The sequence below is a fragment of the Dermochelys coriacea genome, chromosome 3 (genome assembly GCF_009764565.3).
Source record: "Dermochelys coriacea isolate rDerCor1 chromosome 3, rDerCor1.pri.v4, whole genome shotgun sequence".
Classification (NCBI taxonomy): Eukaryota; Metazoa; Chordata; order Testudines; family Dermochelyidae; genus Dermochelys; species Dermochelys coriacea.
The window spans coordinates 141,591,966-141,604,092 of record NC_050070.1 but is presented as its reverse complement, the minus strand read 5'-3'; the positions used below and the strand labels follow the sequence as shown (position 1 = coordinate 141,604,092).

The 12,127-nt window shown below is 36.3% G+C and overlaps 1 protein-coding gene across 13 annotated transcripts in view; it reads left to right on the top strand.

Annotated features, from left to right (window-relative positions):
• Positions 1-12,127, top strand: part of CEP170 (centrosomal protein 170) — a 180,453-nt gene that overhangs the window by 25,867 nt on the left and 142,459 nt on the right. For all 13 annotated transcript variants that reach the window (XM_038396364.2, XM_043511456.1, XM_043511455.1 and 10 more), the window contains exon 2: positions 6,146-6,291. In XM_038396364.2, coding sequence (XP_038252292.1) covers positions 6,187-6,291 — 105 coding nt within the window. In that variant the 5' untranslated portion in view covers positions 6,146-6,186. The remainder of the gene's footprint in view (positions 1-6,145; positions 6,292-12,127) is intronic.

Genomic DNA, 12,127 nt, shown 5'->3' with positions numbered 1-12,127 from the left:
AAAAGGGAGTTTGTTTTGTCATGCAAATTAGTCAAAACTCAACTGATGGGAGCATTCAACCAAATAGACCCTCAACTACTATTCCAATGGCATGCAAATTCCTGAACAGGAAGATGCTCTCATAAAAATATATGATGCAGAGTAATTTTTCTCTGTTACACCAAAGTAAACTCCATTAAAGTTTCTGGAATTACATTAGATCTACACTGGCTTAATAGAGTAGAATTAGATCCACAGGTGCAAGGGGGTACAAGGGAAGGACTAACTGACAACAACCCTGAAGGTGAGGAAAAAAATGTTAAGCATGCATTATTCTAGGGATGACCAACCTGTGGCTCCGGAGCCACATGTGGCTCTTCAGAAGTTAATAGGCAGTGACTCCAGGGCTGGAGCTGCAGGTGCCAACTTTCCAATATGCCAGGGGGGTGTTCACTGCTCAACCCCTGGCTCTGCCACAGGCCCTGTCCCCACTTCACCCATTCCCATCCTCTCCACTGCGTTTGCCATGTCCTCGGTCCTCCCTGCCCCCCCCCCCCCCGAGCCTCCTGCACGCCACGAAACAACTGATTGGGAGGTGGGGGAGGGAGAGGGAGGTGCTGATTGGCAGGGCTGCTGGTGGGTGGGAGGCGCTGGGAGCGGGATGGAAACTGATGGGGGGCTGCTGACGTGTTACTGTGGCTTTTTGGCAATGTACCTTGCTAAATTCTGTCTCTGCCTCGGTCATAGAGTTCCTGATTAATTATCACTTGGCTGTCGATAAACCCTAAAGATTGAGTTGTAAGAGTCGGAGTGTGAACCTGATGGCACTATGAGAACGTTGATTCATTGCCGTACATACTGCCTCCACTGTGCCAATGCTAAGAAGAAATTAAACATCATAATAAATGGCCAGAGGCTGAAGCATACCCAGTTTACTTAGGCATGATCCTTGACAAAACATACAAAAGCCACGTGAGCAAGATAGTAGGTAACCTTCTTAGCAAACTGTCAGGTTCTTTATGGGGAGCGGATGCTCCAATCTTGCCATCTTGCCATCTCTTACTCAACAACAGAGTACTGTGCACCAATATGGAGTCTCTCGGCAAATACCAAACTTGTTGACATGCTCAACTCAACAATGTGCATCATCATAGGAACTCTCCAGCCAACTCATCTTTCATGGCTTCCATTTCTGAGCCACCATTGCTGCTCCTCAAATCAGGAGGGAGATTGCAGCTAGCAACCCAAGCTTGTCCTTGTTCCACCAGCTACACATCTTCCATCATGACACCCACTGTGGTGAAGGCTGCCATGACAGGACATGACAGTTGAGTCCCTGTGGCGGGAAGACTGGTGCTTAATAACAGCCACCAATCAGTTCCTCGTCACAGACCCTACTGCATGCCTGCCCGGTTTCAACCTGCCACGTCATCAGTGGACCCTTCTTAACCGATTCCATACTGGGCAAGGCCGCTGTGCAGCCAACCAGCACCATTGGGGTCTTTGAGACAATCCAAGCTGCAGTGCAGATGAAACAGTGATACACATTGTCAAGGAGTCCCCAGTAACTAAATTCAGCCTTGGGCTCCGAGAGCTCCACTTGGCCACTAAGAACACTGTTGCTTGTCTCGGCGAATAAGCAAACGCTAAATAAATAGAATTTCTGTGTGATGTTGGGCAAGTCACTTAAATCAGACTTTTCACAGGTAGTCATGAATGGTATGTTTTTCATTTTTTAGGTGCCTGATTTGAGATCATAGAGTCTAATTGGCAGAAGTGCTGAGCGCTTCAGGCTAAGCTGGGTGAATAATGGATTTTATTTTGCTGGCAATTCTGAAAAATAGTTTCATTTCAGCTCAAACAATTTTTTTTCAAAATTTTCATTGAATAAAAGTCAAATATTTTGAGTTGGGTCAAAGAAAATGTTTCGTTCAGCCTGACTTCAAAATTCTCATTTTTATTTTGGGCATTTTAACAAAAGCAATGGATGACTAGTTTCCAAAAATGGGAAGGGGAGGAGGTGAAGGGAGTGCCATCCTTATGACTTATAGTTCAGTGGTTAGGGCACACACTTGGGATGTGGAAGACACAGGTTAAGTTTCCTCCTCTGTCTGATGTGGAGAAGGGATTTGAACTTACATTGAAGCAGAGTGCTCTAACTACTGATCTACAAGATATTCTTATGTGGGTCTTTCTCAGTCTCTCCTGTGAAAGCTGTTCCACTTTTTATATATAAGTAATCATCAGAGCAGGACATAAGAATGGCCATACTGGGTCAGACCAAAGATCCATCCAGCCCCCATCTTGGCAAGGCATCTGCAAATATATCGGAATGGGGTTACACCCACTTTTTGGCTGCAGAATGCAGGGCTTCAGTTCTTAGGATTTAATTACATTATATGGATGATGTAGCTAGTTTCCCAGCTGGTGCATCATCTGTTTGACACAACTGTGAGTATAATAAATTTGTTGATACTTATAGACCACAGAATAAGTTTCCAAAATTCATAGCTCTTGAACTACAAAACGCTGTTTCCTCTCCAGACAGAGAAAACATTTCATAACTACAACAAAAATGTGAAAACTTGGCTATGATGAAATTTATTAGTTTTATAATTACTCAGAATTAAACTTTCCTCCCAACAACACCAAGTCTTCAACTGTGGATTGTTCACCAACTTATTTAAAGTAAGCAATATAATGCAAGATCACTGGATATATTGAAATTTATGTACTATGTAAAATTTGTTTTGCTGGTCTTGAAAACAATTTTGCTTTATACTCTATTATAGCAAAGTGAAGTTTTCTTTAGTGTAAGATTCAAATAAAATTGAAATTCCATGTGCAGTTTGCATTCTTCATAGACTTGAAATATTCACTTTAGTATCTGTAAGAATTTTAGTAAAATTAATTCATATCTGTTTTCAATTTTGCATTATTATATAATGTAGTTGTTTTTTAGCTCCCCGGTTGGAAATTAACACAAATTTACAAAAGCAAGAAAATCCAAAGTCATAATTACCATTCTGTCCTGAAGTCTGACCGCAGTGGCTAGATATTGCAAGTCATAATGAATGTAGAGTAGGCTTACTGTGGCCTCTGATAAAGAACCAGATGAACTGTAATATCTGAAACAATGGGGTGATTTAAAGGTAGAATGCCCACTCCATTTTTCTTTGCCTGTGATCTTTTAAAATCATAATCTGTGTACTACCGGCAAGGCATTTACCTAATATAATGTTGTTAAATTACAAGAACAAAACAAACTCAAAAATACTGATTTTTACACACACACACACACACACACACACACACACACACACACACACACACACACACACTTTCTTAATGTAAAATATTTGAGTATGAAATTAAAACTATATAGGGCACATCAGTGCTCTAAAGTTATTCAAACATAATCTATTGCTGCTGCTTTCTAGATTTTCAATGAGTTTTGAAATGCTAGATTTGCCTGTATAGCCCCATTGATCAAAGACACTGGTTTGTTCTAAAGAATATTTTAAAATTAAAATATGCATCAGGATTGATGATTTGTCACCATTCAGCCAGTGCTGTTTGAAACAACGCTAGCATTGTTTGATGGTAATGCTGACAGGCTCTTAACTATAAATGTGCTGCCAAGCAGCGCTGTGATAGCTCAGAACGATAAATATTTAAGATCTTTTCCAGCTACCTTAATTTATTCTGTTCACTGTCAATATTTATAGTTTGCTGGGTTGTTGCTGACCTAATTGTTAATGTCTGTATTCTAAAAATCAGAATTGTTACTTTTCTTATTGGTGTTAAAATCTAGATATGCCAAGTAATGTATTTGGATTGAAAGGTTGTTTTTTGTTTTGTTTTGTTTTTTCAAATAAAACTTCTTTGGGCACCAGTTTGAGCTGGATATTCATATTTAAATTAGAGCAACAAAACAAACCCCCACATTTTATAGAAGTAAGCAGATGGAAGATTAAAAGGAGCAAAGTAAAATCAGTAAGAAATACATTGAACTGGATAGTTTATGATTATGAATGCAGTACATTTGCAGTCAGAACAAAACAAAAATGTAAGATTTAAAAGCTGGAAAGTAAAATCAGGTTAACTTAGTTCTCTCTCAGAAAAATGTTGAATAAACTGTTTTGGTTAGCGGTTCATAAAGTAATAACATGTTTTAATGTGATTTCTGCAGGTTTTTATTCATGAAATTTTCTTCTCTGTAGATGTTGGATATGTTTTGTCACACTGAAATAATTTTATTCATATTTTCTGTGCTGTAGGGTAAATTTACCCATATTATTTAGATTCATTGGGAGAACACTAATTGGAAACATCCTTGTTTTTAAAATATCTGATATGGTAGAACCTATGGAAAGATAATTCTACTACATTCTGTGACCTGCATCCCTGAATGCAAGAATACCTGTATTGAAACACTGTATCACTCACTGTATTAAAATATCTTTCGTTTATTTGCTAAAGAGACCTACAGCAATGGAGGCTATGTATAAATTTTAGCCAATTCATAATAAGTTCGCTTTGACTTTGTATAAAAATTACCAATCCAGATGTACAGCTCACAGACTAGTTTTTTCAGTTTTTAGCATCTGCCATGATTATCCTTTAACACATTTATGCTCTGTTGTAAGGCCGTCAGATACAGCTTTGACTTGTTTCATTCCTATTAACATCAGAGATTACCATGCCTCAATTCAGATCAAAGTCTCTCTCCTTTGTATTGTAGTTTGCCTCTTGGATCATTGCTGTGACCATATTATTATTCTGCATTTACATGTTACTCTTTGTCTTTACATTCTGCACTGCATTTTTGTTGTTAAGGAGATGATGTTATGATCTGCTGCAAACTTCATCCATTTGTCAGGTTGAGTTTGCCTCTTTGAAATGTGATACAGATATCGTTTCACATAATTTTATGAAATCTAGAACCAAACCAAAAATGCCAGTTGTTTGATTGTTGAGTTGGGGCTCTCAGGTTGGCAACTCCTATTGAGACTCTCTCCTAATGAAAGGAATGTGGGTGCTGTATTGACATAGATCTTTGTCAGTGGATTTATTCTCAGGTTTCACAACTAGAATGTCATTCTATCAACTAGAATATTACTGGAATATTGTCTGGCTGCTACATTTTTTTAACAAGAGACTTGAAATGCTTGATAAATACTTCAATTTTTCCAAGACTCGAAAACTGAAGGCTTTTTTGTGGGTGCACCTGATTAAATCTTTGTCTATTATCCAGTAGCTGCTCACATTGGTGCCCTCACCCCGTTAAATTGTGTATTAATTTTCAAACTCTCAAGGTATTTAATGGCTGTATTTTTCTTCATCCGAAGAAACTTTTAATGCCCTATATCCTAGACTGTCCATTGATGAATCAAGTGACAATATAAAATATTTATTAGTAACCATGCTTTGGGACTTTTAAAGCTTTTAGTACTTTTTTGTTAGATTTGATTTTTAATAATAATAATCCTTTGATAAAGTGTCTTGAGGATTCACTATAAATGAAACTTGCATTTGAAAGATGTGTTCTAGTAATGGCTGCTTTTAAAATTCTCGAATGAAGAGCAAAGAACTAATATATTTTTGTTGGGACTGTTTAATTTCAGATTACTTAGTGCACAGTTAAATATTCCTACAATTTCTTTTCATTTTTAATTCTCTTTAATTTGTTTTTTGGGGAAATGAAACTGTGCTGTTTGATATTAAGACAGATGGATTCATAAAAGCTACTTATATACATTCTCTTTCTGAGGAGAAATTAATCTAATATTGTCTATGGTTGATAGTGCAAATGTAACATTAATGTATTAATTTCCTTTGTAATAAGCAGTTAGATGTTAAAAGCTTTCTGAAAATGTGACTCAGGCATTGCTTATTTAACTAGCTACTGATTTATTTTGAATAGGCTTTCCTCTTCAATTGAATGTGTCTAGTTACATGAACCAAAGCCCTCAGGTTTTATGTAAACCCAGTAGTCTGTGTCACTTCCCATGACATCCGGATTCAATCCATTAGGAAATATACATGCTCTTGAGAACTGCTTTTTTCAGATTCCTTATATATGCTGATCACAGCACTTGCTGAGTAGGAGCTATAGCTAAAAATAACTAAATGGATTTCTCTCTCTCTGTCTGTCTTGCTGTAGGATGACGTAGCTTTGCCAAGGATTTAGCAGCTAAGCAGAAAATGAGCTTAACATCCTGGTTTTTGGTGAGCAGTGGAGGCACCCGCCACAGGCTGCCACGAGAGATGATTTTTGTTGGAAGAGATGACTGTGAGCTGATGTTGCAGGTAATTGCATCAGCCTTCCATGTGTAACTGTTCAAAATTTGGATTTAATACACTAGATTTATATTCCTGTTGAGAATTAAGTTTGCCAGTTCAGTTTTTTGGACTCTCCATTTCTAGATCTTGCCAGCAGTTTTAATTGATCTAATCTTTTGCATTCCTCATGCAGGAAAATGGTTAATATGAATGTGCTGCTGTTTGTAGCTTTTGAATAGTGATTGTGAAGGCTGCAATTCTGTCATGGAGGTCACGGAATCCGTGACTTCCAAAGACATCCGTGACTTCAGGCGGCAGGGGGGACCCTCGCCACCCCAAGGACTCCTGCCTCTGCTTTTGGGGTGTTGCAACTGTTACCTGAATAGCTTCCTCTCTTAGGCCCTGAGCTTCCAAACATAAATGTGATTAATGTTATCATCATGAATAGTCGTCTTAGCTGCAGAGGGATTACTCATGGTAATAAAGTTTAAGAATATATGTTTATTCAGAATCTGGGCCTGAAGCACTTTGTGAGTATCTTACTTGATTTTCCTGATAGTATTTAAAAGGGGGGTTAGTAAGAAATTTTTTTAAAATATAAAGCAGAGAGAGTACTTTTTATTTATTATGACTACTCTCTTAAACTCTCTACCGCATTTTGTCCAAAAACAATAAAAGGCAAGGCTAGCTGTTACAACAGGGATGTACTTGGCTTAGACTGAATGTATTTGAGATTTTGTATTTATTCAATAAAATAATAATTTCAATGCAGCCATTAATGGCCATATCAAAATCTCCAATGCAAAAAGCACTTTCGAAAACCTATCTTGTATGTGTAGTAATTACTGAGCAATACTACCAGTAAGTTACATTCTGGCTTTTTTGTACCTCATAAAGAACTCATTGTGTACACTAATGGCAGATATATGTGCCCTACTTTATCTTGTATAAAAGGCTGTTGTAAGAAGAAGAGATTTTTTTGAGAGGGGGAGGGGATGTTAGGACATTGTAAAGGTTAGGGCCCTGGGTGATTTATGAGATAAGAACAGGACAAGATTCTTGCCCAGAAGAATTTACAATCTAATTTGTTTGCAGTAAAATAAATTAGTAAGGAGATATAGGATGCAGCATGCAGTGTCTTCAGTGTGCTGATAATTGACTGCTTTGCTATTTAATTTTATACAGCTGATATAGTAGTATGAATGACCCAGTGTCTGAATGAAATTGGGGGTTGAATGAGGCTGATGGTCAACCAAGATAAAAATGAAGTAATGCTAGTAAATTTGGAGAAGCAACTGGAAATATTGTCAGAGATTATTACAGAATCCTGGATTAAGGAAGTGTCTCTACCATTTGTAACAGAGGCTTGCTGTTTAATGGTGGTCCTGTTCAGTGTTTTTTAGCTACATTTAGATGCTCAGGTCACGGTTTATTGACTGAGTGCTATATTGTTCTTTTCTTCAGGAAGATGAAAAATGTGATATATAGTTGTTTATACTTTGTGACCTATATTACTGTAGTATGTTCTTCATGGTTTTACACCTTGGAACCATCTAGAAGGCAAAGTTGGTGCAGAATGCAGTCATCAGTTTATTAAGCAGAGTCATGCAGAGAATCTGTTGGACTGATGTTCATAATATGCACTGGTTACTGGTAGGTTTCCTGGGGGTATTTAACCTGAGTTTAGAACATGGATGAATGAGAGACCACCTTTATGCTCAGCAGAGGTGCTTTCACAGATTTTTCTGGTTTAGCTAGGAGGAGCTGCTGGAAGGGTGCTCTCCATGAGTGTCTACCCACGGGGGAGTCTTTCTCTAACACTTGGGAGAAAGGTGATATGAGTAAGGCTACATTTTAGTCACGGACAGGTCATGGGCAGTACACAAAAATTCACAGCTCGTGATCTGTCCATAACTTTTACTAAAAATATCCATGACTAAAACTTGGGGTGCACTGGCTGCTGCATAAGTCACAGAAAGTCATGGAATCCGTGACTTCCTTGACCTCCATGACAAACTCGCAGCCATATATATATATATATATATATATATATATATATATATATATATATATATATATATATATATATATATATATATATATATATATATATATATAAAAATATATTTTACTCATATCACTTTTCTCCCAAATGTTAGATCACTGAAATAATGATCACTGAAGTATGATGATTGATTATCATTATGGTGGACCATCATTGAGTTGCATGATCAATTATATAGTATTTAAGCTTTCTGTCTTTTAATGTTCCAAAAATACTTGTTTAGTCATTCTTAATTTATATGGTGAGATAATAGAGTTGTTCTCATTCTTATTTTATAAGTGAATTGATACCTGTGAAAAATTCAAAACAAGATTGCAACATGAGATTGGTTTAAGTTTAAATATAATTAGTGATTTATGGAATTATCTATATCTGGAAATCAATACAAAAACATTTTCATTCCAGAATGTTGTAGTGGAGGGTTAATACAAAGCTCACTGCAACGGAAACATTTGTAACCTTATACCTGTTTTAAAAGAACAGTTAAGACATTGAAACAGTTCCTCTCTGTCAAATAATTTTTAGTCACTCACAATTTCCCCTTCCAATTTACATTGTCCAAGCACTTGAAAAATTTCTGTGGTAAAAGTTGTTCCTGCATATATTTTAATATTTCTGCCCACACATCAGTTTTTCTTTAGTCTCCTGAAAAATGTACTTAAGCAAGGGAGATCTTTCTGGTGTTACATATCAGTGTTTTGCTCAAAAAAGTGGGCTAACTAAATACTTAAAGGTTTTTAGAAGTATCTCTGGCCTTCAAATCATTGTCTGTCTGCTGTACACACCTGATTGTAATTGGTTTGTGTTTTATCTCTTGTCATGGGCAGTGTTCCATGTTTGTTCTCTGTCATACATCTTACCAATAAAGAAAAATATGGAGTTTCAGCTTGCTAGAATGAGACCCGTGTTTTATTTCTAGGAACTTTGTACTAAAATCCATCTATGTTTGTACTTTTTCTTTTGTATTTTTTATCACTGTGAATAATAGTGAGTAAACCAAGTTACACTAACTCTATTATTTTATTTTAATTGCACAGTAGAAGGTCACTTAATTTATAAATTTCAAAGTTTTGTTTAGGACAAACATGAGGGGAGAATTTTTAATGTTATTTCTAAAACATCACTAGGAGAGGTGGCGCTCACTCCTGCAAGGTGTTGAGCTCTCCAACACTTTTCATCTTGAGAACCATCTAAAATAACCTTATGGTCACTGATTATTTCAGTCTATCTTCTAGAGCTGACTTTCCTTGTTATGTATACCTTCTATTATTGCTAGGTATCTTTGTCCATCTCTATGAACAGCATGTAACACAACAGTTGCTATAACTATTAACCATTCAAAGTTCATTTTGATAGTCTGCTTATAAATTACTTTGATGACAGCATTGAACTTGGGTCAGCCCGAGGTTTCATTCTAAGGAAACTTTTTTAGGCAATACACCTTATGTGGCAAAAATTCTACATTAAGGTACATATATTTTTATATTTTGCTAGTTGAACTCTGTAGCATATACCAATAATTAGACATCTTAGCTTTATTGTCTGAAGTATCTGTGCAATCCTCTGAATAGATAGTTTGGGTTTCAGTCAGAGTCACTGGTTCACAGAGTTGATTCTAAGAAAATTCCGTTATCCCTTCAAGTACAAAAGAGCAGTACTGTTTTCTATTTGTCTACTCCTTACCTCTCTTCCCCTGTCCCTCCATTTCATTAATGTATTGGAGGGTTGAGTTTTTTTGTTTCATAACACTTTTCAGTTATTAGGATTTGCACAGCTTTCTGTATTTTATAAATAAAGATCTATAATACATACCTTAAATCTCATGTTTGATTGTCAATCAGCAGCCTATACTTTGATCACAGAATTGTAAATATTTTATTAACTTTTTTGTTCTGTATTTAAAAGAGAAGTAGTGGTAGTGATTGTCTGGAAAACATTGCTTTATTTTTTTACTTGTTTTAGGAGAGTAGAAGTATAAACAATAAATGCTGCATACCTGTTTTAGGGTTGCTTCATCTTTGCAGTGAAATTTTATAGGCTAAAATAGTGTGTTGAATACAATTATGATTTTAAAAAATTGCACACATTTTTGCACAGAGCATGTTAGTTAAAATTCTTCAAAGAGTATGGTTGTTTGTTCAATCAATCAGTCAATCAATATTCAATACAGAACAGTTTTTTTTTTACATTCCTTTTTACTTAAAAATACAGTACCAGTCTCTGTTAATTGTAGCTGCTTCCAGACTATAATTACTGATGGGTTATGGAGCCTTTTGTTGAAAGGTTGCTAGTTCAAATCCAGTCTATATGGGCAGTAATAAAGTCATTATCTGACTATTTAGAAGACTTTGTGAAGTGTCTGGATGAAGCCATTTCCTTTCCTCATGGAAAAACTTCAAACATAACACAAACCACTACCCTAAATGACACATAAGCACATTGGTGGAGCAGTACCAGGCAGCTTGTACTGATGCTGCACATCTTACTCTGTGGATAAAGAGCTTTAGACTCCAGGATTTTCCAAAGTGGCGTGTTTTCTAGTGCAAAATTGACTTTTTAAAAATGTCTGAGGAGGGGAGGAAAAGAATTGACAGGAGATCAGAAAAACTGTAATCTTTAAGATTTGAATTTACTGCTTGAAATAAACATTTTCTTTGTTTAATTTTTGCATAGGGAAACGTGGTGGGCTAGTACTGTGGCTGTGATTTTTTTTTTTTGTCCTGAGTTTGGAAACAGATGCAAACTTAGGAAAAGGATGTCAAGAATAAAAGGTTTCCATTTCTAACAGGGAGATCTTAAAGTTGTGTTTAGGGTCCCTACACAATTTTCTGTTTTAAAAAAAAAAATTAACCTGTCTTGTTTATTGGCATATAGGTTACTTTAATGATCAAGTCTTGTTACACTTGGTGAAACTTGATATGGGAGCTCAAAAGCACTTCTGTCCTTTCCTTTCTTTCTCCCTTTTTTGGGAATATTATAATTGTTGCTGCACTGTGACTGTGTATCTTGCTGCTTTACCTCATTACCCATTCTGTAACTTGTATATGGATGCCAATTTCTGTACTATTACTGCTGTTGTGCTTGTATATCAGTCAGGTTTTCTTCTTTTGCTATTTCTCATGGGACATGAATTATATCTGTTGCAGAAAATGGATTAACACAGTTCTGCTTCGAATTCATGATCAGATTTGTGTTAATTCAGTGGTATGTTCTCCTCTCAGGTGTACTGGCACATTGCTGTTGGGACTCTCTTGCATAGCAAGTTTAAGAATCACTTTGAAAAAGCAATGTGCTGAGCCAAAGTGATAAGTGTGAAACCCAAAAGCATAGGAGTGTGACCTTTCTTGCTGAATATCAACGCTGTCAGAGTAGGTGGATGTGCTGTTGTTTCTTCAGGAGCTGTGGAGACAGTTAACATATTTCACACTACCTTGTGCAGTCTAGCATGGAGGAAAATTGAGATTTACAGTGGAAAGAGCCAACTCTATCTTGCCAGCTTTTTTGAAAAAAAATTCACTGCTTATTATCTAAAATGAGATACTTCTACCTTTTTCAAACCTTTTATAAAACTGTTTCAGTATTGCCATTTATTTAGAAAGCTGCTTACTGAATTTTAACTGTTATGTAATAATATACCTTGTAGTTCTTGGTGTTACCATAGGACACTAAAGATATTTACAAGCCTATTTTCTAAAGTCATTCTCCATGCTTAGAAAAGTAATTATTACTCTGAAAAGGTGGATTGTGCAGTATTGTAACAGGTTGTTTTCATGCAGTATTTTCTATGCTTACTGTATG